At 54.0% G+C, this 25,685-nt stretch overlaps 3 protein-coding genes across 22 annotated transcripts in view; 1 reads left to right on the top strand and 2 right to left on the bottom strand.

Moving 5' to 3' along the window:
• The window catches only part of C13H19orf38 (chromosome 13 C19orf38 homolog), a 38,995-nt gene extending 30,123 nt beyond the window's left edge, over positions 1-8,872 (bottom strand). For 2 of the 6 annotated variants that reach the window (XM_055238554.2, XM_063616078.1), the window contains exon 1: positions 8,656-8,857. The gene's annotated coding sequence lies outside the window, so the exon portion shown is untranslated. Of the gene's footprint in view, positions 1-8,438 lie in introns of all 6 variants that reach the window. The other 4 variants (XM_063616077.1, XM_055238555.2, XM_055238557.2 and 1 more) reach the window with 4 other exon arrangements.
• A 247-nt stretch (positions 8,873-9,119) lies between these two features.
• Positions 9,120-13,275, top strand: TMED1 (transmembrane p24 trafficking protein 1). 2 transcript variants are annotated; one of them, XM_055238558.2, is made up of 4 exons: positions 9,120-9,434; positions 10,070-10,167; positions 10,306-10,489; positions 12,501-13,275. In XM_055238558.2, exons 1-4 carry the CDS (start codon positions 9,252-9,254, stop codon positions 12,717-12,719), a joined length of 684 nt encoding a protein of 227 aa, XP_055094533.1. In that variant the 5' UTR covers positions 9,120-9,251; the 3' UTR covers positions 12,720-13,275. The 2 variants fall into 2 exon arrangements, with proteins under 2 accessions (XP_055094533.1, XP_063472149.1); XM_063616079.1 differs by lacking the exon at positions 9,120-9,434 and adding an exon at positions 9,684-9,958.
• DNM2 (dynamin 2) overlaps positions 12,226-25,685 on the bottom strand; it is a 118,665-nt gene continuing 105,205 nt past the window's right edge. For 4 of the 14 annotated variants that reach the window (XM_055238516.2, XM_063616003.1, XM_063616001.1 and 1 more), the window contains 6 exons: positions 25,264-25,373; positions 21,135-21,246; positions 19,793-19,957; positions 16,445-16,677; positions 15,331-15,582; positions 12,226-13,410 (listed from right to left, as the gene is read on the bottom strand). In XM_055238516.2, coding sequence (XP_055094491.1) covers positions 13,371-13,410; positions 15,331-15,582; positions 16,445-16,677; positions 19,793-19,957; positions 21,135-21,246; positions 25,264-25,373 — 912 coding nt within the window. In that variant the 3' untranslated portion in view covers positions 12,226-13,370. Of the gene's footprint in view, positions 13,411-13,813; positions 14,729-15,330; positions 15,583-16,044; positions 16,061-16,444; positions 16,678-19,792; positions 19,958-21,119; positions 21,247-25,263; positions 25,374-25,685 lie in introns of those variants that run through there. The other 10 variants (XM_055238509.2, XM_063616000.1, XM_055238508.2 and 7 more) reach the window with 4 other exon arrangements.

Raw genomic sequence — 25,685 nt, 5'->3', positions numbered from 1 at the left:
TCTCAGCCTCCCGAGTAGCTGGGATTACAGGCGTGCGCCACCATACCTGACTAATTTTTGTACTTTTAGTAGAGACGGGGTTTCATCATGTTGGCCAGGCAGGTCTCGAACTCCTGACCTGAGGTTATCTGCCCTCGTCAGCCTGCCAAAATGCTGGGATTATAGGCATGAGCCCCTGAGCCCGGCCAGAAAATCAAAGTTTGTGCCAACCGAGCAAACACTGAATTGAGAAAAAGGCACCCTGAATATGGCAGGAAAGCTCCGTGGTGTTTTCACCTGCCCTGGACCCATGTCCTTCGCCAGTACTACAGAAGTCTTGAAGACAGCAGCCTATGTTTCCAGTCCTGGTTCTTGCGGAACCAGGGGGGAGCAGAGCAGCCCCCATTGCAAAGAAGTCATGTGTCACATGACATTTCTATCGGTGATGGGTTACATATACAATGTTGTTCTCATGAGTGACATTACTATATTTTTTTTTTTTTTTTTTGAGAGGGAGTCTCGCTCTGTCGCCCAGGCTGGAGTGCAGTGGCGCAATCTCGGCTCACTGCAAGCTCCACCTCCCGGGTTCACGCCATTCTCCTGCCTCAGCCTCTCCGAGTAGCTGGGACTACAGGCGCCCGCCACCACGCCCGGCTAATTTTTTGTATTTTTAGTAGGGACGGGGTTTCACCGTGGTCTCGATCTCCTGACCTCGTGATCCGCCCACCTCGGCCTCCCAAAGTGCTGGGATTACAAGCGTGAGCCACCGCGCCCGGCCGACATTACCATATTTTTACTGTATCATTCTATGTTTAAATACACAAATACGTTGTTACACTTACCTACAAAATTCAGTACAGGAACATGCTGTAGAGGTTTGAATCATAGAAACAATAGGCGACGCCTTATAGCCTATGAAATATATACACATATATATATAAATAAACATATATATATATCTATATATATATATTTAAGAGACAGGATCTCACTCTGTCACCCAGGCTGGAGCGCTGTGGTGTGATCACAGCTCACTGCAGCCAGGACCTCCTGGGCTCAGGCGATCCTCCCACCTTGGCCTCCCGAGTAACTGGGACTACAGGCACACACCACCATACCCAGCTAATTTTTATAGTTTCTGTAAACTATAAAAGTAGTTTCATGGTTTTGCCATGTTGCCCAGGCTCTCAACTCCTGGACGGAAGCGATCTGCCCGTCTCAGCCTCCCAAAGTGGTGGGATTGCAAGCGTGAGCCACCAAGCCCAGCCACCGTTTTTTTGTTGTTGTTGTTGTTGTTGTTTTTGAGATGGACTTTCACTCTTGTTGCTCAGGCTGGAGTACAATGGCCGAGATCACGCCCTCCGCCTCTCGGGTTCAAGCGATTCTCCTGCCTCAACCGTCCCAAGTAGCTGGGATTACAGGCACGGGCCACCACGCCCAGCTAATTTTTGTATTTTTAGTAGAGACGGGGTTTCACCATGTTTGCCAGGCTGGTCTTGAACTCCTGACCTCAGGTGATCTGCCTGCCTCAGCCTCCCAAAGTGCTGGGATTACAGGCATGAGCCACCGTGCCTGGCCTACACCAAAGAATTTATTTATTTTATTTATTTTATTTTTTTTTTGAGACGGAGTCTCGCTCTGTCGCCCAGGCTGGAGTGCAGTGGCGCAATCTCGGCTCACTGCAAGCTCCGCCTCCCGGGTTCACGCCATTCTCCTGCCTCAGCCTCTCCGAGTAGCTGGGACTACAGGCGCCCGCCACCACGCCCGGCTAATTTTTTGTATTTTTAGTAGAGACGGGGTTTCAACGTGGTCTCGATCTCCTGACCTCGTGATCTGCCCGCCTCGGCCTCCCAAAGTGCTGGGATTACAAGCGTGAGCCACCGCGCCCGGCTACACCAAAGAATTTAGAAAGTGATGTGCATGCCCCTCAAAGTCCCTAAACTGTCACCTCTGGCTGATCTCTAGGCTTAGCATGAGCAGGAAGTAAAGGCTGAGGTGGAGTTGTTAGCATCCTGCTTAAGCCCTGGAGTATCCCCTCAAAGATCTGCAGACACTGGGAGAGGGCAAATTTAGTTTAATTAATTAATTAATTAATTTTTTGAGACGGAGTCTTGGTCTGTTGCCCAGGCTGGAGTGCAATGGCACAATCTCGGCTTACCGCAACCTCCGACTCCTGGGTTCAAGCAATTCTCCTGCCTTAGCCTCCTGAGTAGCTGGGACTACAGGCACGCGCCACCATGCCCAGCTAATTTTTGTATTTTTCTTTTCTTTCTCTTTTCTTTTTTTTTGAGACAGAGTCTCACTCTGTAGCCCAGGCTGGAGTGCAATGGTGCGATCTCGGCTCACTGCAAGCTCCACCTCCTGGGTTCACGGCACCCTCCTGTCTCAACCTCCTGAGTAGCTGGGACTACAGGCGCCTGCCACCATGCCCAGGTAATTTTTATTTTTTTTTTTAGTAGTCACGGGGTTTCACCGTGTTAGCCAGGATGGTCTTGATCTCCTGACCTCGTGATCCACCTGCCTCGACCTCCGAAAGTGCTGGGATTACAGGCATGAGCCACCGCGCCCGGCCAATTTTTGTATTTTTAGTAGAGATGGGGTTTCACCATGTTGGCCAGGCTGGCTGGTCTCAAACTTCTGACCTGAAGTAATCTGCCCACCTCAGCTTCCCAAAGTGCTGGGATTACAGGCGTGAGCCACTGTGCCTGGTGAGAGGGTATTTTTTTTTTTGAGACAGAGTCCTGCCCTGTCACCCAGGCTGGAGTGTAGTGGCGTGATCTTGGCTCACTGCTACCTCCACCTCCTGGGTTCAAGCGATTCTCCTGCCTCAGCCTCCTGAGTAGCTGGGACCACAGGCACGTGCCACCAAGCCCGTCTAATTTTTCTATTTTTAGTAGAGACGGGGTTTTGCCATGTTGGCCAGGATGGTCTCGATCTCCTGACCTCGTGATTCGCCTGCCTCGGCCTCCCAAAGTGCTGGGATTACAGGCATGAGCCACCGCGCCTGGCCGTGTGAGGGTATTTTTTTGTGTGTGTTTATGAGACAGGGTCTCACTGTCACCCAGGCTGGAGTGTAGTGGGCTCACTGCAGCCTTGAACTCCTGGGCTCAAGCGAGCCTCCCACCTCTCCCTCCTGAGTAGCTAGGACTACAGGTGCACGCCATCACAACTGGCTAATTTTTTTTTATTTTTTATTTTTTATTTTTTTGAGATGGAGTCTTTTTTTTTTTTTTTTTTTGAGACGGAGTCTTTCTCTGTTCCCTAGGTTGGAGTGCAGTGGCGCGATCTCGGCTCACTGCAAGCTCCGCCTCCCGGGTTCACGCCATTCTCCTGTCTCAGCCTCCCAAGTAGCTGGGACTACAGGCACCCGCCAACACGCCGGGCTAATTTTTTGTATTTTTAGTAGAGACGAGGTTTCACTGTGTTAGCCAGGATGGTCTCGATCTCCTGACCTCGTGATCCGCCCGCCTCGGCCTCCCAAAGTGCTGGGATTACAGGCTTGAGCCACCGCGCCCGGCCCTATATATATATATATATATATATTTTTTTTTTTTTTTTTTTTTTTTTGAGATGGAGTCTTGCTCTGTTGCCCAAGCTGGAGTGCAGTGGCACAATCTCGGCTCACCGCAACCTCTGCCTCCCGGGTTCACGCCATTCTCCTGCCTCAGCCTCTCCAAGTAGCTGGGACTACAGGCGTCCGCCACCACGCCTGGCTAATTTTTTGTATTTTTAGTAGAGACGGGGTTTCACCGTGGTCTCGATCTCCTGACCTCGTGATCCACCCGCCTCGGCCTCCCAAAGTGCTGGGATTACAAGCGTGAGCCACCGCGCCCGGCCGCTAATTTTTTATTATTTTGTAAAGATGGTAGTGGGAGCGGGAGGGTCTCTCTACGTTGCCAAGGCTGGTCTCAAACTCCTGGGCTCAAGCGATCCTCTGGCTTCAGCCTTCCAAAGTGCTGGGATTATAAGCATGAGCGTCCAGTCAGAGAAGTTTTTTGTTTCACTTTTCTATCTTTTCCCCTCTGTAATATGTATGAAAAAACCTCCCACAACAAAAAGACGAACAACCCAGTTTTTAAATGGGCAAAAGACATGAATGGATACCTTTCCAAAGAAGACACACACATGACCAAGAAGCAGATAAAAGGATGCTCAACCTTACTAGTCATTTGGGAAATGCACATATACTAGGTTGGCTATAATACAAACAAAAACAATACAAAACAGGGCCGGGCGCAGTGGCCCATGCCTGTAATCCTAGCACTTTAGGAAGCCGAGGTGGGCAGATCACCTGAGGTCAGGAGTTCGAGACCAGCTTGGGAAACGTGGCAAAAACCTGTCTCTAGGCTGGGTGCGGTGGCTTATGCCTATAATCCCAGCACTTTGGGAGGCTGAGGCAGGCAGATCATGAGGTCAAGAGATTGAGACCATCCTGGCCAACATGGTGAAACCCCGTCTCTACTAAAAATACAAAAATTAGCTGGGCGTGGTGGCGTGTGCCTGTAGTCCCACCTACTCAGGAGGCTGAGGCAGAAGAATCACTTGAACCTGGGAGGCAGAGGTTGCAGTGAGCCAAGATTGCACCACTGCACTCCAGCCTGGCAATACGGCAAGACTCCGTCTCAAAACAAAACAAAAACAAAAACCTGTCTTTATTATAATTACAAAAATTAGCTGGGTGTGTTGGCACGTGCCTGTAGTCTCAGCTACTTGGGAGGCTGAGGCAGGAGAATCACTTGAACTCGGGAGATGGAGACCGCAGTTACTGCACTCCAGCCGAAGTGAAGGAGTGAGACTCTGTCTCAAAAACAAAACAAAACAAAAAACAAAATGCAAAGTAACAAGTGTTGGTGAGGATGTAGAGAAACTGGAACCCTCATACGTGGTTGGTGGGAATGGAAAACAGCAGAGCCACTGTGGAAAACACTTTGGTTGTTCCTCAAAAAGTTAAACATAGAAATACCATAGGATCGCCGGGCGCGGTGGCTCAAGCCTGTAATCCCAGCACTTTGGGAGGCCGAGGCGGGTGGATCACGAGGTCAGGAGATCGAGACCATCCTGGCTAACACAGTGAAAGCCCGTCTCTACTAAAAAATACAAAAAATTAGCCGGGCGTGTTGGCGGGCGCCTGTGGTCCCAGCTACTCGGGAGGCTGAGGCAGGAGCATGGCGTGAACCCAGGAGGTGGAGGTTGTGGTGAGCCAAGATCGCGCCACTGCACTCCAGCCTGGGGGACAGAGAAAGACTCCGTCTCAAAAAAAAAAGAAATACCACAGGATCCAGCAATTCCACCGCGAGATCTATACCCCAAAGAGCTGAATGCAGGTAATGAAATACACATACATACATGTTAACAGCAGCTGTACTCACAATAACTAAAAGGTTGAAATAACTCTACTGTCCATCAATAACGAATGGCTAAAGAAATTGTGGGGCCAGGCACAGTGACTCACAACTGTAATCTCAGCGCTTTGGGCACTGAGGCAGGAGAATCACTTAAGCCCAGGAGTTAAAGACCAGTCTGGGTAACACAGGGAGACCTCTTGTCTCCACAAAAAATAATTAGCCAGGTGTGGTGGTGTGCACCTGTAGTCCGAGCTACTTGGGAGGCTGAGGTGGATCACATGAGCTCGGGAAGTGGAGGGTGCGGTGAGCTGTGATCACACCACTGCACTCCAGCTTGAGTAATACAGTGAGACCGAGACTGTCTCAAAAAAAAAAAAAAAAACACAAAAGAAAAATTGATTGTGGTATGTGCATACAATAGAATACTACTCAGCCATAAAAAGGAATTAAATATTGATACATGGTCTAACCCTAGAAACATACTAAGTAAAATAAGTTCAGTACAAATGGTGACACACTGTCTGCTTCTATTCATATGAAATATCCAGAGTAGGTAAATCCCTAGAGGCCAAAAGTACATGGCTAGTTGAGAGGCGGGGGGCAAAGTGGAATGAGGAGTTGATACAGGAGATAGAAAGAAATTATTTAGGCAGATGGTGAGGGCAAAGAGTCCTCAGCAGAATTTCTTTTCTAACAGAAAGTAGCCCCCTAAATCATTTCTTTTCTAATAAAGAGCAGCCTGAAAATTCGAGCTGCAAACATAGATAAGGAAGCTGGAAGCTTGCACGTGGGAATGCTGGCAGCTGCACCAACAGAAAAGGGCTACCGGGGAGCCAGGCATATCCAACATAGAAGCTCCATCTCCCCCTTTTTTTGCTACCACGTGTACAGGAACTAAGAAATGGGCAACATGGGGCTGGGCAAGATGGCTCATGCCAGTAATCCCAGCACTCAGGGAGGTCAAGGTGGGCGGATCATAAGGTCAGGAGTTCAAGATCAGCCTGGCCAACATGGTGAAATCTCGTCTCTACTAAAAATACAAAAAATTAGTTGGGCGTGGTGGCGGGCGCCTGTAATCCCTGCTACTGAGGCGGGAGAATCCCTTGAACCCGGGAGGCGGAGGCTGCAGTGAGCCTAGATCATGCCACTGCACTACAGCCTGGGTGACAGGGCGAGACTGTCTCAAAAAGAAAGAAAATAAAGAAAAGAAATGGGCAATGTGGCACAGCTCAGGCAGAGACCCTGGCTGCATAATAAAAGATTAGCAGATACCGGAAATTCGCAGCCTATGCAAATGGCACACCTGTTCTAACCAGGTTTTCATCCCCTATGTAACTCAGGCTCCGCCTCTCACCAGCTCATCTATAAACCCCCCTGCATTTTGCTATGGACCAGCAACCCATTTTTCCAGGACCCTTCTCCGTAGCAGAGAGCTATACTCTCCGTTGCCTATTAAACTTTCGTTCTCAACCTCACTCTTGTGTGTGTCCTGGTCCTTGTTCTCCGTGGCTGTGAGACAATGAACTCTGGGTGTTACTCAAGACAATGAGGCCGTTTCAGAATCACTGCTTAATGGGCACAGGGATCCTTACTAGGCCGATGAAAATGTTTTGGAACTACATAGAAGTCACTGCACAACACTGGAATGTACTAAATGCCACTGAATTGTTAATTTTAAAATGGTTATTTTTATTTTTTTTGACACGGAGTCTTGGTCTGTTGCCCAGGCTGGAGTGCAGTGGCGCGATCTTAGCTCAGTGCAAGCTCTGCTTCCCAGGTTCACACCATTCTCCTGCCTCAGCCTCCAGAATAGCTGGGACTACAGGCGCCCGCCACCACGCCTGGCTAATTTTTTGTATTTTTGGTAGAGACGGGGTTTCACCCTGTTAGCCAGGATAGTCCCAATCTCCTGACCTCATGATCCGCCTGCCTCGGCCTCCAAAAGTGTTGGGATTACAGGCGTGAGCCACCGCACCCGGCCTTAAAATGGTTAATTTTATGCAATGTGAATTTTACTGTATTTAAAAAAATCAATTTTAGTAATCCCAACACTTTCGGAGGGTGAGGCAGCAGGCAGATGGCTTGAGCCCAGGAGTTTTCAAACGAAACCAGCCTGGGCAACACAGGGAGACCTCATGTCTACAAAAAATTAGTTAGTCATGGTGGTGTACACCTGTAGTCCCAGCTACTCAGGAGGCTGAGGTGGGAGAATCGCTTGAGCCCAGGAGGTCGAGATTGCAGTGAGCCATGATGGCGTCACTGCACTCCAGCCTGGGCAACAGAGCAAGACCCTGTCCTAAAAAAATCCGGGTGGGCGCAGTGGCTCACGCCTATAATCCCAGCACTTTGGGAGGCTGAGGTGGACGGATCACAAGGTCAGGAGATCAAGACCATGCTGGCTAACACGGTGAAACCCCCTCTCTACTAAAAATACAAAAAATTAGCCAGGTGTGGTGGCACGTGCCTGTAGTCTCAGCTACTCGGAAGGCTGAGGCAGGAGAATCGCTGGAACCCCAGGAGACGGAGGTTGCAGTGAGCCGAGATCGCGCCACTGCACTCTAGCCTGGGCAACAGAGGGAGACTCCATCTCAAAAAAAAAAAAAAAAAAAAAAAGGAAAAAAACAGAAAAAGAAAAAAAAGGAGTCACCCATTCTCCACTATTACTTCAAATTGTCCAAGCAGTGAGTGTAAATGATAGAAAAGCTTGGAGTGAAAAGGAATACCAAACTGATATTACAAAGAGGTACTTCCCCAAGTTTTCCAAATGCAGCAAAGTGCTGACAACAGCCAGCTGTATTTGAGGGGTCTTTGTCATCACCTGCCAACCTTTTCCGGGTTTATCTTTGAAGACTAAACATCTCCGTGTACACACTTCATGTTTAGACGGGAACCAAATAAGATTATTATTTACTGAGGGCCTGTGATGTGCCACGCACTGCAGAACCAAGCACTCAACAAGCATTTCACGTATCCTAACGACAGCCCAGTAGGGCAGGCCTATTATCCCCATTTTGCAGAAGAGGAAACTGAGGCTCAACAGAGGGACTGACTCAAGTAATGGGTGGGGCAGGAGTTGAACCAGGCAACGTGGCTCCCAGTCCCCATTGTCCTTACCTCTTCTTACCTGGGCTGTCGTTTTTCTGACCCGAGGCTACAGTAATGGCTCTGTTTACCTGCTGGCCCTCGAGTCTGAGACCCTTGGGGTGCATAGTGGGGCCACGCCCCTCCACTGTCTATAAGCCAGGAAAGCTGAGCGCTCAATATGAACCAAGCCTCATCTCAACTCTCACAGCCGCCCTACAGGGTGGTCGTTCCATCACTCCCGACTTACGAGAAAACTGATACGCTGATGCGTCTAAGGCGCAAAAGGCGTCGAACCTGGGGCCACGCTCCCAGAGCAAGCAAAACACGACGCCACAGGTATCTCCGCCCCGCCCCAGCTGAGCCCTTTTATAGGCGAGCCCTACGGGTCGCGTACAGGTCCACGCCTAGACGCTATTTTTTGGGTCCACTCCACCCCGTCGGTCCCGCCAAAGGTTGCCAAGCGCGGCGCACTCTGGGAAAACCGCGGGGAGGTGCCTAAAGAGGACCCTACAGCCTCTAACTTTAGTTGTCTTAACTACTGCCTACAAAAGATGCGCCATCACGACACTTATTTTTGTCATTTTCCTCCACCAGCGGCCGAGAAGAGAGCCGAAGCCTTTGAGAAAAATATTCCTAGAGGGTTGAGTGTTTCCGAGCACATCAGGCATTCATTCGGGCCGCCTGCCCTCGGGGCGGGGGGGGGGTGGGGGTCCTTCACTCCTGGCACCTCTGGTTACGGACAACGTACAGAAGCGACTGCCAATGAGCTCCGTCCAGTAGGACGGGGGCAGGGCTAGCGCTTAAAGGAGCCGCGACCCCTTTGCAGACCAGAGGGTGACCCGGATGATGGCGGCCGGCGCGGCCCTAGCCCTGGCCTTGTGGCTACTAATGCCACCAGTGGGGGTAGGAGGGGCGGGGCCCCAGCCAATCCAGGACGGTGAGTTCACGTTCCTGTTGCCGGCGGGGAGGAAGCAGTGTTTCTACCAGTCCGCGCCGGCCAACGCAAGCCTCGAGACCGAATACCAGGTAAAGGGTCGCGGGCTGGGAAGCGAGCGGAGTCAGGGAAAGGGGGCGTGGCCAGGCGGCCGTGTCGAGGCGCGCTTTAGGAGGAAGGGGGAGGAGCTAGAAAGAGATGGACAAATGGGGCGGGGACGGTGTGTGGGAGCGGAAGGGGAGGGAGCAATAAAGAAGGCGGGGCTACAGTAAGAGATCCAGAGGGGGCGGGGCCACCGAAAGTATAAGGAGCTACTGAGAGGGCAGGACTCTCGCTAGTGGGCGTGGCTATAATGCTGATAGGTCGACTACAGGGGCGTTGCCGACACAGGCCTTTCTCGGGGGTTAGACTAAGGAAAAAGGCTGGGCCTATCCTCTTTCGGAGGAGGAGCCAACCAGGGGAGTGGTCAAGTAAACGTCCATTAACTACTTTTGATAGGTGCGTGGTCAGCTGAAAGTATGGATCCCAAGCTGTCATATCAATGAGGGTGGAGGCAAGGGGCGCAGCCATTGGGACAGGTTGGGGCGGGACCGGTTGTGGGTGTGCCGCCGTTCAGGTAAGCCCTTGGTGGTCTGTATTGATCAGAGTGTTGGTTCAGCGGTAGCCCCCTTCGGCAGGCGCCCTTGGCCTACCGCTAGCCCTCCACCCGCTCTTACCTGCCCCCCAGGTGATCGGAGGTGCTGGGCTGGACGTGGACTTCACGTTGGAGAGCCCTCAGGGCGTGCTGTTGGTCAGCGAGTCCCGCAAGGCTGATGGGGTACACACGTGAGTTCAGTCCTGATGCCTGCCTGGGTTCAGTTACAGCCCTGCCCTTCCCAGGCGGCCTCAGGTTACCGCCCTGACTGCCCCACTGAGTCGGCTGGTCGGCCATCGTGGGTCATGTCTGTGTGTCTGTCTGCCCAGGGTAGAGCCAACGGAGGCCGGGGACTACAAGCTGTGCTTTGACAACTCCTTCAGCACCATCTCCGAGAAGCTGGTGTTCTTTGAACTGATCTTTGACAGCCTCCAGGATGACGAGGAGGTCGAAGGATGGGCAGAGGCTGTGGAGCCCGAGGAGATGCTGGATGTTAAAATGGAGGACATCAAGGTGTGTCCAGGCTCCGCTGGGGCCACTCCTTCCAGATCTCTAGGATTCACCTGGGGTGCCCCCCTTGGGCTGACCCAGCCTCCCCTCCGTAGTGGTGCCCCCAACTGAATTATAGTAACAGTAGCAGCTCTTAAAATAAGTAGTTCATTTCAGGCTGGGCACGGTGGCTCACGCCTGTAATCCCAGCACTTTGGGAGGCGGGTGGATCACCTGAGGTCAGGAGTTTGAGACCAGCCTGGCCAACATGGTGAAACCCCGTCTCTACTAAAAATACAAAAATTAGCCGGGTGTGGTGGCGGGCGCCTGTAATCCCAGCTACTCAAGAGGCTGAGGCCGGAGAATGACTTGAACCCAGGAGGTGGAGGTTGAACCTAGGAGGCAGAGGTTGCAGTGAGCCGAGATCGTACCATTGCACTCCAGCCTGGGCAATAAGAGCAAAACTCTGTCTCAAAAAAAAAAAAAAAGTAGGCCGGGCGCGGTGGCTCACGCCTGTAATCCCAGCACTTTGGGAGGCCGAGGCGGGCGGATCACGAGGTCAGAAGATCGAGAGGGTCCTGGCTAACACGGTGAAACCCCGTCTCTACTAAAAATACAAAAAATTAGCCGGGCGTGGTTGCAGGCACCTGTAGTCCCAGCTACTTGGGAGGCTGAGGCAGGAGAATGGCCTGAACCCGGGAAGCGGAGCTTGTAGTGAGCCAAGATCGTGCCACTGCACTGCAGCCTGGTCGACAGAGCGAGACTCCATCTCAAAAAAAAAAAAAAAAAAGTAGTACATTTCTAGGTATAAACCCTGGTGTAAAGGTTTAAGGAACTCATATCATAAATAACTCATACTGTAAATCTCCAAACCACCTTGTGAAGCAGACCCTGTGCTCAAGTCATCCCCATTTTACAGGTGGAAAAAGTGAGATACAGGATGGCTGAGCAACTCACGGCCACACAGACCAACTAGCAGAGTTGGTATTGAACCCATGCTGGTTTCAGCAACTATGCTCTTAACCACAAGCATATATGTTCTGTACATTTATTAGTATTTTAATTAACTATTTATTTATTTATTTTCAAACAGATCTCTCTTGGTCACCCAGGCTGGATTGCAGTGGCATGATCTCAGCTCACTGCAACCTCTGCCTCCCAGGTTCAACCGATTCTCCTGCCTCAGCCTCCCGAGTAGCTGCGCCACCATGCCTGACGGACTAATTTTTGTATTTTTAGTAGAGACAGGGTTTCACGATGTTGGCCAGGCTGGTCTCGAACTCCTGACCTCAGGGAATCTGTCCGCCTTGGCTTCCCCAAGTTCTGGGATTACAGGTGTGAACTACGGCGAGGCAAGGTCTTGCTCTGTCACTCAGGTTGGAGTGCAGTGGTGTGATCATAGCCCATCGCAGCCTCAAACTCCTGGGCTCAAGCAATCCTGCCACCTCAGTGGGATTACGGGTGTGCACCACTATGCCTGACTAATTTTTTGTTTTCTGTAGAGACGAGGTTTCACCATGTTGGCTAGGGTGGTCTTGAACTCCTGGGTTTAAGTGATCCTCCTGTGTTTGGATTACAAGTGTAATCTTGCCTCAGCCTCCTGAGTAGCCGGGATTACCGTTGCACATCACCACCCCTGGCTAATTTTTTGTAGAGATGGGGTTTTGCCATGTAGCCCAGGCTGGTCTCAAACTCCTGGGCTCAAGCGATCCTCCCACCTCAGCCTTCCAAAGTGCTGAGATTATAGGCATGAGCCACCATGCTTGTCCTTGTACATTTATTTAGGCATTAAATTTTCACAGCAATTTGGAAGCTTATAGAAGAGGAAACAGGCTCAGATAGGTTAATTAAGTTGCTGATGGTCACAGCCAGTGAGTGGCAGGGCGAGGATCTGCACTTAGCCTGAACAAGTCTGTGTTTGCAGCTGTACCTCCCTGGGTTAATACAGCCTCCCTCCATATCCCCCGGTTTTTTTGGTCTCTGATTCCCAATGGGCAGAGGGAAGCCTGACCCTTCCCCTCCCTCTGCCCTGCAGGAGTCCATTGAGACCATGCGGACCCGGCTGGAGCGCAGCATCCAGATGCTGACGCTACTGCGGGCCTTCGAGGCACGTGACCGCAACCTGCAAGAGGGCAACTTGGAGCGGGTCAACTTCTGGTCAGCTGTCAACGTGGCGGTGCTGCTGCTGGTGGGCGTGCTGCAGGTCTGCACGCTCAAGCGCTTCTTCCAGGACAAGCGCCCGGTGCCCACGTAGCCCCCTGCCATGGAAGGAAGAACGGGACGAAGGAGGGGCAGCAGGGTGTGTGCATATGAGACTTGGGGGTCCCTCCCCAATTTTAGTTTCCTGCCAAAACGGGAGTGTGCAGTCGGGGCCTGCGGTCTGGCCCCGTGAGTCTCCTTCCATCCTCAGCGGGCAGGGAACACCTCTGGCTTGTAGAAGGGACAGCTCAGCGGCTGCACCGACGGTCCTGGAAATTCACATGGTGGGCACTGCAGCGTTCGAACGTGAGCCTCGGATTTCCTGGCCCCTCTACTGTAAATGTGCCTTAGCCTAAGCCTCCCATCCTGTGTTAGCGTTGCCTGGTGCGGGGCAGGGCCTAACAAGGAAACCTGGGCCCTCCAAGCCAGGTTGAGGTCTGGTAACAGAATGCCAGGAAGGGGGCCTGGAAGACCACCTGCCCCGGCCCCTCTTCTGCAGGGGCCCCACACAGGAATGAGGGATGGCCTGGCCAAAGTCTAGACAGAAGCCTCCTGGAACAAAGGGTGGCATGGCCTGGGCATCAGAGTCAATAAATTATGGTCAGAAAATCGCAAGAGCCTGCTGATTGGGGCTCAGGGACACCAGCCAGGACAGACCGGCCCCCGAGGGGGCAGCCAGACAGGCGGGAGGGGCCTCCCACGAAGCTCAGAAGAAAGGTCGTGCGGGAGCCGATGGAGGTGGTCGCCTGGCACAAGAGAAAAATCAGAAAGCAAAGTTTAACTGAGCCCCAGTTGGGCCACGAGGCCTGGGCTTCCCCACAAGAGGGTGAGAGAAGCAGGGCCTGAGGGTAGGAAGGGGGTGGAGCGCTGGGGTCCCTGCTTCACCAGGCAGCAGCCAGGCCTGTGCACGTGGGGGTGTGCAGGGGATCAGAGAATATCTGCTCCCACTCCTCACGTGCTAAGGAAAGTAAAAGCTCTCCCCTGTATCGAGTGGCTTCCTCTGAAAGGTGACACCCCCGAAAGCAGAGCCCTCAGGGAGGTGGGAGGCGCTTATGAGTGCAGGGACCTGGGCGTTCTTATGGGAGGCCTGATGGAGGTGGCGCCCAAGTCCCCAGCCTGAACACTGACACAAGAGGCCCACACAGCAGCCACCAGCAGCGTCTTCCCTTTATTTTAGTTTATTAATGGGATACAGAGTGCAGGCACTTACAGTGGTCAAACCGAGCAAGGAGTAGGTGAGGTCTGCTCAGAGAGGCTGCCCGGGGCCCGCCCCATCAGGGAGGCATGGGCGGGAGCTGAGGGGCCCCCAAGGCCCCCCACCACCACCACCCACATAGCCCAAGCCCAGCCACCCTGGGGGACCCAGGAGGAGGAGGAGGAGGAGAGGAGTAGGGCAAGGCCAGCCCGGGCCAATGGCTCCGGGCCTAGCAAAGGCACCTCTGGCAGCCGAGGCTGGGCCAGGCTCAGGCTGTGTGGTTAATATGGCCAGGAAGGACTATGTACACCTCAGGCCTGGCAGCTGGGCACTACCGAGCCCACTGGGCTAGGCTTGCCGCTGGGGAGCTCCTGCTAATGGGAAGTTGATATACCCCAAGGCCTGGGGATGTAGGCGCCCTTGGTGCCCCCACTTCTAGAAGGCCTGCCCTACATGGGCTTTCCCAGCCTGAGAAGACCCTGGTAGAGGCCCCCCCAGGTTGGACCCCTCATTCAGGATGGCTTTGACGGTTCAGGTCCCAACTCTGCCACCCTGAGACTCCATCCCCCAAAGTGCAACACCCCAGCACCCCCTGCCTGGAGCTCCAGGGCCCCTTTGCACAGTGTGGTGTCCAGCCAGGCATGGGGGCCAGTCCTGGACCGGGGCCAGCATTAAGGAAGAGGCCAGGGCTGCCCACTGGGAGCCTGGTCCCGGCATAGGGGCGGCAGAGGGCCCCAGACCACTGAAGCTCCTGAGCCGTGGGTGCCTGAGACCCCCGAGAGCACGCCCCCCTGGAGGCCTAGTCGAGCAGGGATGGCTCGGCTGGGCGGATAATGGTGGGCCGGCTGGGCGCAGCAGGGGGTCTTCTGCTGCAAAGAGAATAAAGACAGGTGGGGAGGGGGAGACGGCAGTGAGGCCATGAGCAGGAGGCAGGCCTGGGTTGTGGACCCAGCCCCCACCCACACACCACCCCAGGGTGTTCCCCAGGCTGACCTCCACAAGCCACCAGGGTGTCGGGGAGGAGTGCCAAACCTAGGCATCGACTTGCCTGCTGTTTGACCCTCAGTGAGTCCCCTGCCCTCCCTGGGCCTCAGCTTCCCCACCAGAGAAGTGGGGAGAATAAAGCCTGGCCCACAGTGTAGGTTGAGGCAGGCAGGGGCAGGAAGGAGAAGAAGGTAAACAGTGGGAGGAGGTGCCCAGCATGAGGGTTCCCCAGCTGCCTGGTGGCACACCCCAGTGGGCAGAGGGTAAGCTAGGAGCCCCGGAGTCACTGGGGCTCCGCTACTCTGTGACACTGAACAAGCCTCTTGGCCTCTCTGGGCCTGTTTCCTTGCGAGCCAAACAGGGATGAGGACGATTCCTCCACTCCAGCAGCTGGGCACATAGTGAGAGCTCACTGGGAGGAAGTGAGACAGGAGGAGAGACCCCAGGGCGCAGGCAGTTGGGGTCGGGGGCAGGGGGTCGGCCTTACCTGGGCACTCCTGGGGGAATCCCTGGGGGGATCCGAACTGGCCGAGATGGGATCTGAGGCGGGGCTGGGAAGAGGTCATTGTTGGCAAACACGCTCTGCGGTCCAGGCCGGGATGGGATTGGGGGCGCCGAGAAGGAGGCTGCTGCCCCTACGGGCACAGGAATCAGGGGGGGCCCTGGAGTGGGGCCCCTCACTGCTGGGGGCCGGCCAGGGGGGTGTATGCTGGACACCGGTCGGCGCTGTGGAGTGGGGCTGTGAGGAAGGAGAGGGTGTGAGCTACAGATACAGATGGAGTAGGAGTCCCCGCCATGCCACTGTGGCTGCCAGAACCTGAGGTGGGGGCTGGCTATGGGGACAGTGCAAGCGCAGTGGGATCCTCCCACCCCAACCTGGGCGCCAGTCCCACCTTCCCTTGCCCTTGGCCCCCACACGGCCAGGCACTTCCCACTCACAGGGTCCCTCCGGCCTTGGGCCTGGGATCCACCCTCACAGCCAAAGATACTTCCAGAGTCCTCCAGATCAAGCCCTAATGTCTCCAGGGGCCGTGGAACCTGCAAGCCCTGTCCAGACACCCAGGTTACCTCCTGGGCCTCAGCACCTGCCACCTGCAGGCCTGGGTGTGATATCCTCCCCGTAAGGAACACCATGGCTCCCTGAGGGCTCTGCAAGGCAGCCCCCTCTGAGGTTCCCTGCCCAACGGCCTCAATGGATAACTCAGGGGCGGGGGCAGCTCTGGCCACACCTTGCATTTGCCCCTCCAGAGCCTCCCATCTGCTCTTCTCTGTGCTCCAGGAGGCTCATCTCTCTCCTGTGGCTGCTGTCCCTCCAGCCTCTTACCCCAGCTTCCATTTGGGCTGTGCCAATGGAAGGCACCAGCAGAGGGCAGGCGGGGTATTTATTCACGGGTCCTGCCCTAGAGCTGCAGGGCTGGCTGGCCCCCATACCCTTTCTCTCCCTCCTCCGGCCTCAGCAGGGCAGCAGCTCCCACAGTGCCCAGCCCTGGGTGCCACCATTGGGCTGTGTCCTGTTTCCTGCCAGGACCCTGTAGGACACACAGGGAGGGCAGGAACCTGCAGACCGAATGCTTGAGGGTAGGGGAACCAGGCTTCCGGACCTGTGGCTGCTGGCGCTCTGGAGCCAGGTGTCATCGACGGGCGGGGGTACGGGCGTGGACACAGTGCTGGTGCTGATGTCGCCAATGATGTTGAGCGCCTCCTTGAGGGCATGGTACATGCGCAGCATGTCGTCCCGCCGCTGCGCCTGGTCGGCCGACTCCTCCATGAGGCTGCTCTGGTCTGCCGAGGAGTATAGGTAGGCCAGCAGCTCGTGGTGGATGAAGGCCTTCGTCTGCGGGCAGGGGTTGGGGAGGGTCAGGCTTGTGCATCACCCCAACCCAGAACCCACAGTGACTGCTGGAAAAACATCCCTCACAGGGCAGGGCCACCCCCAGACTTTTTTGAAAAAGAGTCTTGGCCGGGCGCGGTGGCTCACGCTTGTAATCCCAGCACTTTGGGAGGCCGAGGCGGGCGGATCACGAGGTCAGGAGATCGAGACCACGGTGAAACCCTGTCTCTACTAAAAATATAAAAAAAATCAGCCGGGCGTGGTGGCGGGCACCTGTAGTCCCAGCTACTCGGAGAGGCTGAGGCAGGAGAATGGCGTGAACCTGGGAGGCGGAGCTTGCAGTGAGCCGAGATTGCGCCACTGCACTCCAGCCTGGGCGGCAGAGCGAGACTCCGCCTCAAAAAAAAAAAAAAAAAAAAAAAAAAAAGAAAAAGAGTCTTGCTCTGTCGCCCAGGCTGGAGTACAGTGGCTCAATCTCAGCTCACTGCAACCTCCACCTCCCAGGTTCAAGCAATTATCCTGCCTCAGCCTCCCGAGTAGCTAGGACGACAGCCGCGTTGACACCACGCTTGGCTAACTTTTGTAATTTTTTTAGAGATGGGGTTTCACCATGTGGCCCAGGCTGGTTATGAGATTCTTATTCAACTTATTTCTAGTGTCTTGCCTCTTCCATTAATATCTTTTCTCCTGTTTTAGCTTATTTATTTCCTTAACCTTGGCAGAATAATCCTGTTATATCTTTTTTGTTTTTGTTTTTTGAGATGAAGTCTCACTCTGCCGCCCAGGCTGGAGTGCAGTGGCGTGATCTCAGCTCACTGCAACCTCCACCTCCCGGGTTCACGCTATTTTTCTGCCTCAGCCTCCCAAGTATCTGGGACTACAGGCGCCCGCCACCACGCCCAGCTTATTTTTTGTATTTTTAGTAGAGATGGGGTTTCACCGTGTTAGCCAGGATGGTCTCAATCTCCTGACCTTATGATCCGCCCGCCTCGGCCTCCCAAAGTGCTGGGATTACACGCGTGAGCCACCGCGCCCGGCCAATCCTGTTATATCTTTATTTTTTTGTGACAGAGTCTCACTCTGTCACCCAGGCTGCAGTGCAATCTCAGCTCACTGCAACCTGCGTCTCCTGGGTCCAAGCAATTCTTGTGCCTCAACCTCCCAAGTAGCTGGGACTACAGGCGTGCGCCCCCACCCCTAGCTAATTTTTGTATTTTTAGTAGAGACAGGGTTTCACCATATTGGCCAGGCTGGTCTTTAACTCTTGACCTCAGGTGATCCACCCGCCTTGGCCTCCCAAAGTGCTGGGATTACAGGCATGAGTGAGCCACCGCGCCCGGCTAATCCTGTTACATCTTCCACCTGGCTTCTGTTCAAACACTACTAGTTTCTGTTCATGAATTTTATACATTGTCCTTTCTTGAACCTCCTACTGGATACAGAAGTTTTTCAGTTACTTTTTTTTTTTTTTTTTTTTGAGACAGAGTCTCCCTCTGTCGCCCAGGCTGGAGTACAGTGGCGTGATCTCCGCTCATTGCAAACTCCACCTCCCAGGTTCAAGTGATTCTCCTGCCTCAGCCTCCAGAGTAGCTGGGATTACAGGCGCACGCCACCACGCCAAGCTAATTTTTGTATTTTTAGTAGAGGGGGGTTTCAGCATGTTGGCCAGGATGGTCTCAATCTCTTGACTTCATGATCTGCCCGCCTCAGCCTCCCAAAGTGCTGGGATTACAGGCATGAGCCACTGCTCCGGCCCCAAAGCTGGTTTATAAAGCTTTCTGAGTGGCTAGTGCCATGCCAAAGGCCTGACACACAAGCGCCCTGAGCCCTCTAGCAGCCTGAGCTGGAGATATTATCAGTACAGCTGCATTTCACTGAAGAGGAGCCCAGAGCCCTGAGAGTCTCCAGGGAACCCGGGGCCAGGCGGGTGACGCCCACGAGGAAGAAGCTGGACCCCAGGCCATTAGGACACAGCGGCTGCCCAACACAACCCAAGGGTATGGTTGCAACTAGGGTGAACGTGGGTTTGAATCCCACTTCCCACTTTCCTAAGGAACTTGGGGCAGGTTACTTGACCTCTCTGGCCTTGTTTTCCATCTGTGAAATGGGGAAGATGGCCGTTCTCCCTCCTGCAGTTATTCTGAGGACAGCATTAATTAATTCAGAGAAGGCGCACACCTGCAGTGTTCACTCCAGTTAGTGGACTTGACGGGACTATGGACCCAGTGTGGCTCGGAAACCCTAGGGTTTCCCAAAGAGGATGGCCATGCAGATTCCGGTGTTTAAAGGGTGGTGATTCATTCAAATTTGTTGTTGTTGCTGTTGTTGGACACAAGGTCTTGCTCTGTCGCCCAGGCTGGAGTGCAGTGGCATGATCATAGCTCACTGCAGCCTCAACCTCCTGGGCTCAAGTGATCCTCCTGCCTCAGCCTCCCAAAATGCTAAGACTACAAACAGGTACAGGCCAGGGTGCCCGGCCTCCTTCTCATTTTTTTTTTTGAGATGGAGTCTTGCTCTGTCAACCAGGCTGGAGTGCAGTGGCACGATCTTGGCTCACTGCAACCTCCATCTCCCAGGTTCAAGTAATTGTCCTGCCTCAGCTTCCCGTACAGGCGCCCGCCACCATGCCCGGCTAATTTTTGTATTTTTTTCTCTCTTTCTCTTTTTTCTGAGATGGAGTCTCACTCTGTCGCCCAGGCTGGAGTGCAGTGACACACTCTAGGCTTACCACAACCTCTGCCTCTTGGGTTTAAGCGATTCCTCTGCCTCAGCCTCCTGAGTAGCTGGGATTACAGGCGTGAGCTACCGTGCCCGGCTAATTTTTGTATTTTTTAGTAGAGATGGGGTTTCACCATGTTGGTCAGGTTAGTCTCGAACTCCTTAGCTCGTGATCCACCCACCTCAGCCTCACAAAGTGCTGGGATTACAGGTGTGAGCCACCGCGCCCGGCCTAATTTTTGTATTTTTAGTAGAGATAGGGTTTCACCATTTTGGCCAGGCTGGTCTTGAACTCCTGACCTCAAGTGATCCGCCCACCTTGGCCTCCCAAAGTGCTGGGATTACAGGCGTGAGCCACCGCACCCGGTTGCCTCCTTCTCATTTTTAGTTCTGCACTCACATTGTTGATCATGAGGTGCATGATGGTCTTTGGCATGAGGTCGCGGATGGACTTGTTGATGATGGCCACGTATGAGTCCACCAGGTTGCGAATGGTCTCCACCTGCCGCTCCAGTTGGGGGTCCATGGAGAAGGTGTTCTCCTGGGCCCCATCCTCGTTTTCTGCCTGCAAGCGGGAGGGGAGGTGCTGAGGGGGTGACTGTGGCCTGGGCCAAGTCCTGATTCTCTGGAAACCATCTGCCCTGTTGTCGCACCAATAACTGACCTCAGGCTGGCCCCTGACAGCCCCACTGGCACCAGATACGCCTGCTTGCCCTGGGCCAGAGCTGCCCAAACAATGGGGTGACCCTGGCTGATGCTGAGGTGGATCCCCTCACCTGGGCATTGGAATGTTGTTGTTTTGTTGTTTTGTTTTTTTTTTGACACGGTCTTGCTATGTCACCCAGGCTGCAGTGCGGTGGCACAAACACAGCTCACCGCAGCCTCAACCTCCTGGGGAGAGCTCAAGTGATCCTCCCACCTCAGCGCCCTGGAGTAGATAGGATTACAGGGGTGCACCACCACGCCTGGGTATGTATGTATTTTTTGGAGAGAAGGGTTTTGTAACATTGTGCAGGCTGTTTTTGAACTCCTGGGCCCAAAGGATCTGCCCACATCACCTCCCAAAGTGTTGGGATTGCAGGCGTAAGCCACCACACCCAAACTTGGGACATTTTATTTTATTTTTGAGATGGAGTCTTGCTCTGTCGCCCAGGCTGGAATGCAATGGCGTGATCTCAGCTCACTGCAACCTCTACCTCCCAGGTGTAAGCGATCTCCTGCCTAAGCCTCCCGAGTAACTGGGATTATAGGCATGTGCCACCAGGCCTGGCTAATTTTTGTAGTTTTAGTAGAGACGGGGTTTCACCATGTTGGCCAGGCTGGTTTCGAACCCCTGAGCTCAAATGAACCCCCGAACTCAAATGATCTGCCCGCCTCAGCCTCCCAAAGTGCTGGGATTAGGGCGCGAGCCACCCACCGTGCCCGGCAAGACATTTTAATATTGGGGCCAAGGGTGGCCATGTTCACTCTGCCTCAGGATGGAAGGGAAAAGAGAGGAGAACGAAGCAAGTAGGACCCCATCCCCTGTTCCCTGGTCACTGGCTTCCGTGAGGGAACTTTCTGGGCCCTGATGACAAAGTACCCCCAATTTCTCCTTTGCTTGCTCAAGTGGGCATCTGCTACATGATTTCAGAGACTCCTGGCTAACATGGCCTGAAAATGACCTGTCCTGGGGAAAGCCAGCCCTGCTTCCTCTCCCAGGTAGGGGCTGCTGGGCCTGGCTGCACAGGGCGGCTCCTCACCTGGTCCTTCTCGGGGTAGACGCCTGCTCGGAGGAACGAGGCCTTCCAGCTGTCCACGTCCTCTTGGGAGTCACAGGCCAGCTCAATCTGCCGCAGGTCCTTGTAGACGTTTCTGCGGGGGGAAGGGAGGGGCGCAGGCTTGACCCTGCCATGGGTCTGGCAGACTGCCAAGAGGAATGGGCTCTAGGGGTCTTTCTGACTGATCAGGAACCCAAACCCGACCCAGGCTTCACCTGGTCATGCCGAGGGGTCACTGTGAGTGACACCTACACAGAAGAGCGCTGTGCACAAGCTCAGCAAGTGTCTGCGTTTCTTTGTTTCTGTTGGATCAGCTGACTCTTCTCTTTTCCTGGGCCCCAGAGGTGGGCATGTGACCCTCGACACCAAGTGTGGCTGGGAAGCTCCCATTGGGGCATTTTCAGGAAAGCCCAGAGCAGCACTGTCCACCAGAACTTTATTATTATTCTTTTTTTTTTTTTTTTTTTGAGACAGAGTTTCACTTTTGTCGTCCAGGCTGGAGTGCAATGGCGCAATCTTGGCTCACCGCAACTTCCACCTTTTGGGTTCAAGCGATTCTCCTGCCTCAGCCTCCCGAGTAGCTGGGATTACAGGCATGCACTACCACACCCGGATAATTTTAGTATTTTTAGTAGAGATGGGGTTTCTCCATGTTGGTCAGGCTGGTCTTGAACTCCTGACCTCAGGTGATCCGCCCACCTCGGCCTCCCAAAGTGCTGGGATTACAGGCGTGAGCCACTGTGCCTGGCTGTGGTTTTTTTTTTTTTTTTGAGACAGAGTCTTGCTCTGTCGCCCAGGCTGGAGTGCAGTGGCGTGATCTCAGCTCACTGCAAGCTCCGCCTCCCGGGTTCACACCATTCTCCTGCCTCGGCCTCCCGAGTAGCTGGGACTACAGGCGCCTGCCACCACCCCGGCTAATTTTTTGTATTTTTAGTAGAGACGGGGTTTCACCGTGTTAGCCAGGATGGTCTCGATCTCCTGACCTCGTGAACTGCCCGCCTTGGCCTCCCAAAGTGCTGGGATTACAGGTGTGAGCCACTGTGCCCGGCCTGTGTGTTTTAAAAAAAAAAATTTTTGACCGGGCACAGTGGCTCACGCCTGTAATCCCAACACTTTGGGAGGCCGAGGCAGGAGGATCAACTGAGGTCAGGAGTTTGAGACCAGCCTGGCCAACATGGTGAAACCCCGTCAATACTAAACTACAAAAAATTAGCTGGGAGTGGTACTGCATGCCTGTAATTCCAGCTACTTGGGAGGCTGAGGCAGGAGAGTAGCTTAAACCTGGGAGGTGGAGGTTGCAGTGAGCCAAGATTGTGCCACTGTCTCCAGCCTGGGCAACAGAGTGAGACAACAGAGTGTTTTGTGTCAAAACAAAACAAAAAAATTTTTGTAAAGTTTAGGCATGGTGGCTCATACCTGTAATTCCTGCACTTTGGGAGGCTGAGACAGGGGGATTGCTTGAGCTCAGGAGTTGGAGACCAGCCTGAGCAACACAGCAACACCCCCAACTCTACAGAAAATACAAAAATTAGCTGGGCGTGGTGGCGTGTGCCTGTAATCCCAGCTACTCGGGAGGCTGAGGTGGGAGGATCACTTGAGCATGGGAGGTGGGGGCTGCAATGAGCTGAGATCATGCCACTGCACTCCAGCCTGGGTGACAGAGCAAGACTCCGTCTCAAAAAAAAAAAAAAAAAAAAAAAAAAAAAAAAAAAAAGGAAGAAAAAAGAACCAGGGTCTCAAAGCTGGGAGATAAAGGGAATGGATGCTAAACAATGCTTGCAGATGGTGGTCTACAGGCCAGGCCCCGTGCCACATGCCACACACATTTTCCTGTCTCACATCCAGGTGTGGTTAAAACAGCCAAGCTGCCCACAAAGCCTTTAAGTGAGACTTAGGTTTGTGGTCAGCAAGTGGCTGCCCTGAACGACCTCTAGATGGGGTTGTGCGGGGAGAGGCATGCCCTTGTAGCTCCTTCTCTCCTCCTTCCTGCTGCTGCCTGGGACATCATCACAATGGCTGGAGTCTGGGCAGCCATTTTGGACAAAGAAGTAGAAGTTGGGGTTTTGGACCAGGCGCGGTAGCTCACACCTGTAATCCCAGCACTTTGGGAGGCCAAGGTGGGTGGATCACCTGAGGTTGGGAGTTTGAGCCCAGCCTGACCAATATGGAGAAACCCCGTCTCTACTAAATATAAAAAATTAGCCAGGCATGGTGGTGCATGCCTGTAATCCCAGCTACTTAGGAGGCTGAGGCAGGAGAATCGCTTGAACCCAGGAGGCAGAGGTTGTGGTGAGCTGAGATCACACCATTGCACTCCAGCCTGGGCAACAACAGTGAAACTCCGTTTAAAAAAAAAAAAAAAGTCAGGATTTCGTGGCAGGCCTGTCCCACCACAGAGCTCGGCTTCTGCATATCAGGTGGAATCCTGAGGAACATGCAGGGCCTGGACCCTGATGCCTGTGGAGCTGCTCCACTTTGCCCAGGATACTAAAGTCTGGACTTAATTTACATAAAAAACCATCAACCATCTATCTTGTTTTTGCAGCTATTACTCTGGGTTTCCTGAACCTGCTCTTAAAAGATATATCAGGTAGCCGGGCGCGGTGGCTCACGCTTGTAATCCCAGCACTTTGGGAGGCCGAGGCGGGCGGATCACGAGGTCAGGAGATCGGGACCACAGTGAAACCCCGTCTCTACTAAAAATACAAAAAAATTAGCCGGGCGTGGTGGCGGGCGCCTGTAGTCCCAGCTACTCGGAGAGGCTGAGGCAGGAGAATGGCGTGAACCCAGGAGGCGGAGCTTGCAGTGAGCCGAGATTGTGCCACTGCACTCCAGCCTGGGCGACAGAGCGAGACTCCATCTCAAAAAAAAAAAAAAAAAAAGATATATCAGGTAATATTGTCACCCTCCCTGTACAGGAGGCACATGGCTCAGGAACCTGGGACAGCTGCCAGGTGTCATATGGCCAGGGGCAAGCCTAGAAGAGCTATGAAGGTTTTCAGGGCCAGCTGGTGGACAAATGGGTCTTGGAGCTTTAGGCCAGCCAGAGCAAAGCCGGAGGGAACCAGGAGACTCAGCTGGAGTTGGTGGGTGTAGCCAAGCAGTAGGCAAGGAGGTTCTGGGGCCAGCAGGGAGGACGTCAGTGCCTGCCTACGGGTCTCGGGGTACCACCGGGCCTTTGCTGACAGCTAATCCCTGACTCAGGTGGGCCCTGCTTCCTGGATGAGCGTGATTGTGTGAGCATGGGAAGAGCCCTCCTGCCAGCTGGGTCTCTTCCTGAGAGCAGTGTCTCCGCTAAAGTCTCCAGCTACTGCCTCATGGGACAGATGTACTGTGAGCTTCTTGGGGCCTCCCATTCTCCAGCTTCACTCTCCTGGGAGCTCATCTGGTCTCATTCCTTGAAATACTGTCCACGCAATGGTGACTGCCCAGTTCACATCCCAGACTGGAGCTCGTTCCTGGACATCACACTCCTCGATCTACCCAGGTGCCTCCCTGATGCGCCTTCTCCCTTGGCATGGCCTAAATGGAGCTCTTGGCTGTCTCCAGGCCTGCCCTGCCGCTGCCTTCCCCACCTCGGCCAATGGCAGCAGCTGGGCAGTGCATGAGCTCAGGCCCAGGTACTCAGGGTCACCATTGGTGCCTTTCTCTCTCATATCCATGCCCACCAGGGCTCCACCTGACTCTTCTACCCAGACTCTGCACCCTCCTTCCCTATGGTGTCTGGCCTCATCATCGCCCACTTGGACAAGGCAGCGGCCTTTGCCCTGGTCCCCCGTCTCTCACCCTCTCTTACTGTTTCCCTCTCAGCCACCAGAGGGTGCCTGCGAGCACCTGAGCCAGGTCCTGGTCACCCTGTGCTCAGAACTCTCCTTGGCTCCCACCTGACTTGGAGCCTGCCTTCATCCCCGTCTCTGCCCAGAGAGGTCATCTCTGACCCAGCATGGGAAGCATCCCTGGCATTTGCTGTTCCTCACGTGACTCCCCTTTCTAAAAGGTGGGTCCCAAGGGCAGGGACTGCTGACAGCCAGGTACTCAATTAAGGCTGTGGAGTGTGAATGAGGCCATTGGTCTTCACCCCGAGCCCTCCCCAGGCCCCTGGGCCCCTCACCTCTGCTCTGTGTTGAAGATGGCGAAGACGTGCTTGTTGGACATGAAGCCCTTCTCCACATCACGGATCTTGAGGTTGTCCAGAGGCAGCATGTACTTTTTCTCTTTCTCCTGACGGTGGAGGGAAAAGAGTCACCCTGAGCTGTCCCTGTGACAACTCAGGATGCCCCAGGCCAGAGCGTGCAGCATGCGCCACCACCAGCCCCGGGGGCTTCTCAGTGCTGGTCGCTGCTGTGGATGAGCCCATCTGCCAGCCCCTCCCTGTCCGTCACTCTGTCCCAGCCACGCTGCCCTCCATGATGCTCCCTGGGTATCCCAGGTGGGTTCCTACCCCAAGGCCTTTGGACGACTCGGCCACTGCCTGATCCTGACACCTGCATGGCTCCCTCCTGCCCTAACTCTACCCGCACCCTCTCCACCTCC

This window comes from Symphalangus syndactylus, chromosome 13 (genome assembly GCF_028878055.3).
Source record: "Symphalangus syndactylus isolate Jambi chromosome 13, NHGRI_mSymSyn1-v2.1_pri, whole genome shotgun sequence".
Taxonomy (NCBI): Eukaryota; Metazoa; Chordata; class Mammalia; order Primates; family Hylobatidae; genus Symphalangus; species Symphalangus syndactylus.
The sequence above is the reverse complement of the archived record's forward strand: the minus strand, read 5'-3'. Positions and strand labels throughout refer to the sequence as shown.

Coding starts and splice junctions, on each gene's coding strand:
- TMED1 (XM_055238558.2), top strand. CDS start 9,252: ATGATGGCGGCCGGCGCGGCCCTAGCCCTGGCCTTGTGGCTACTAATG. Junction 9,435..10,069: donor GCCTCGAGACCGAATACCAG/GTAAAGGGTCGC, acceptor CCTGCCCCCCAG/GTGATCGGAGGTGCTGGGCT. Junction 10,490..12,500: donor TTAAAATGGAGGACATCAAG/GTGTGTCCAGGC, acceptor TCTGCCCTGCAG/GAGTCCATTGAGACCATGCG.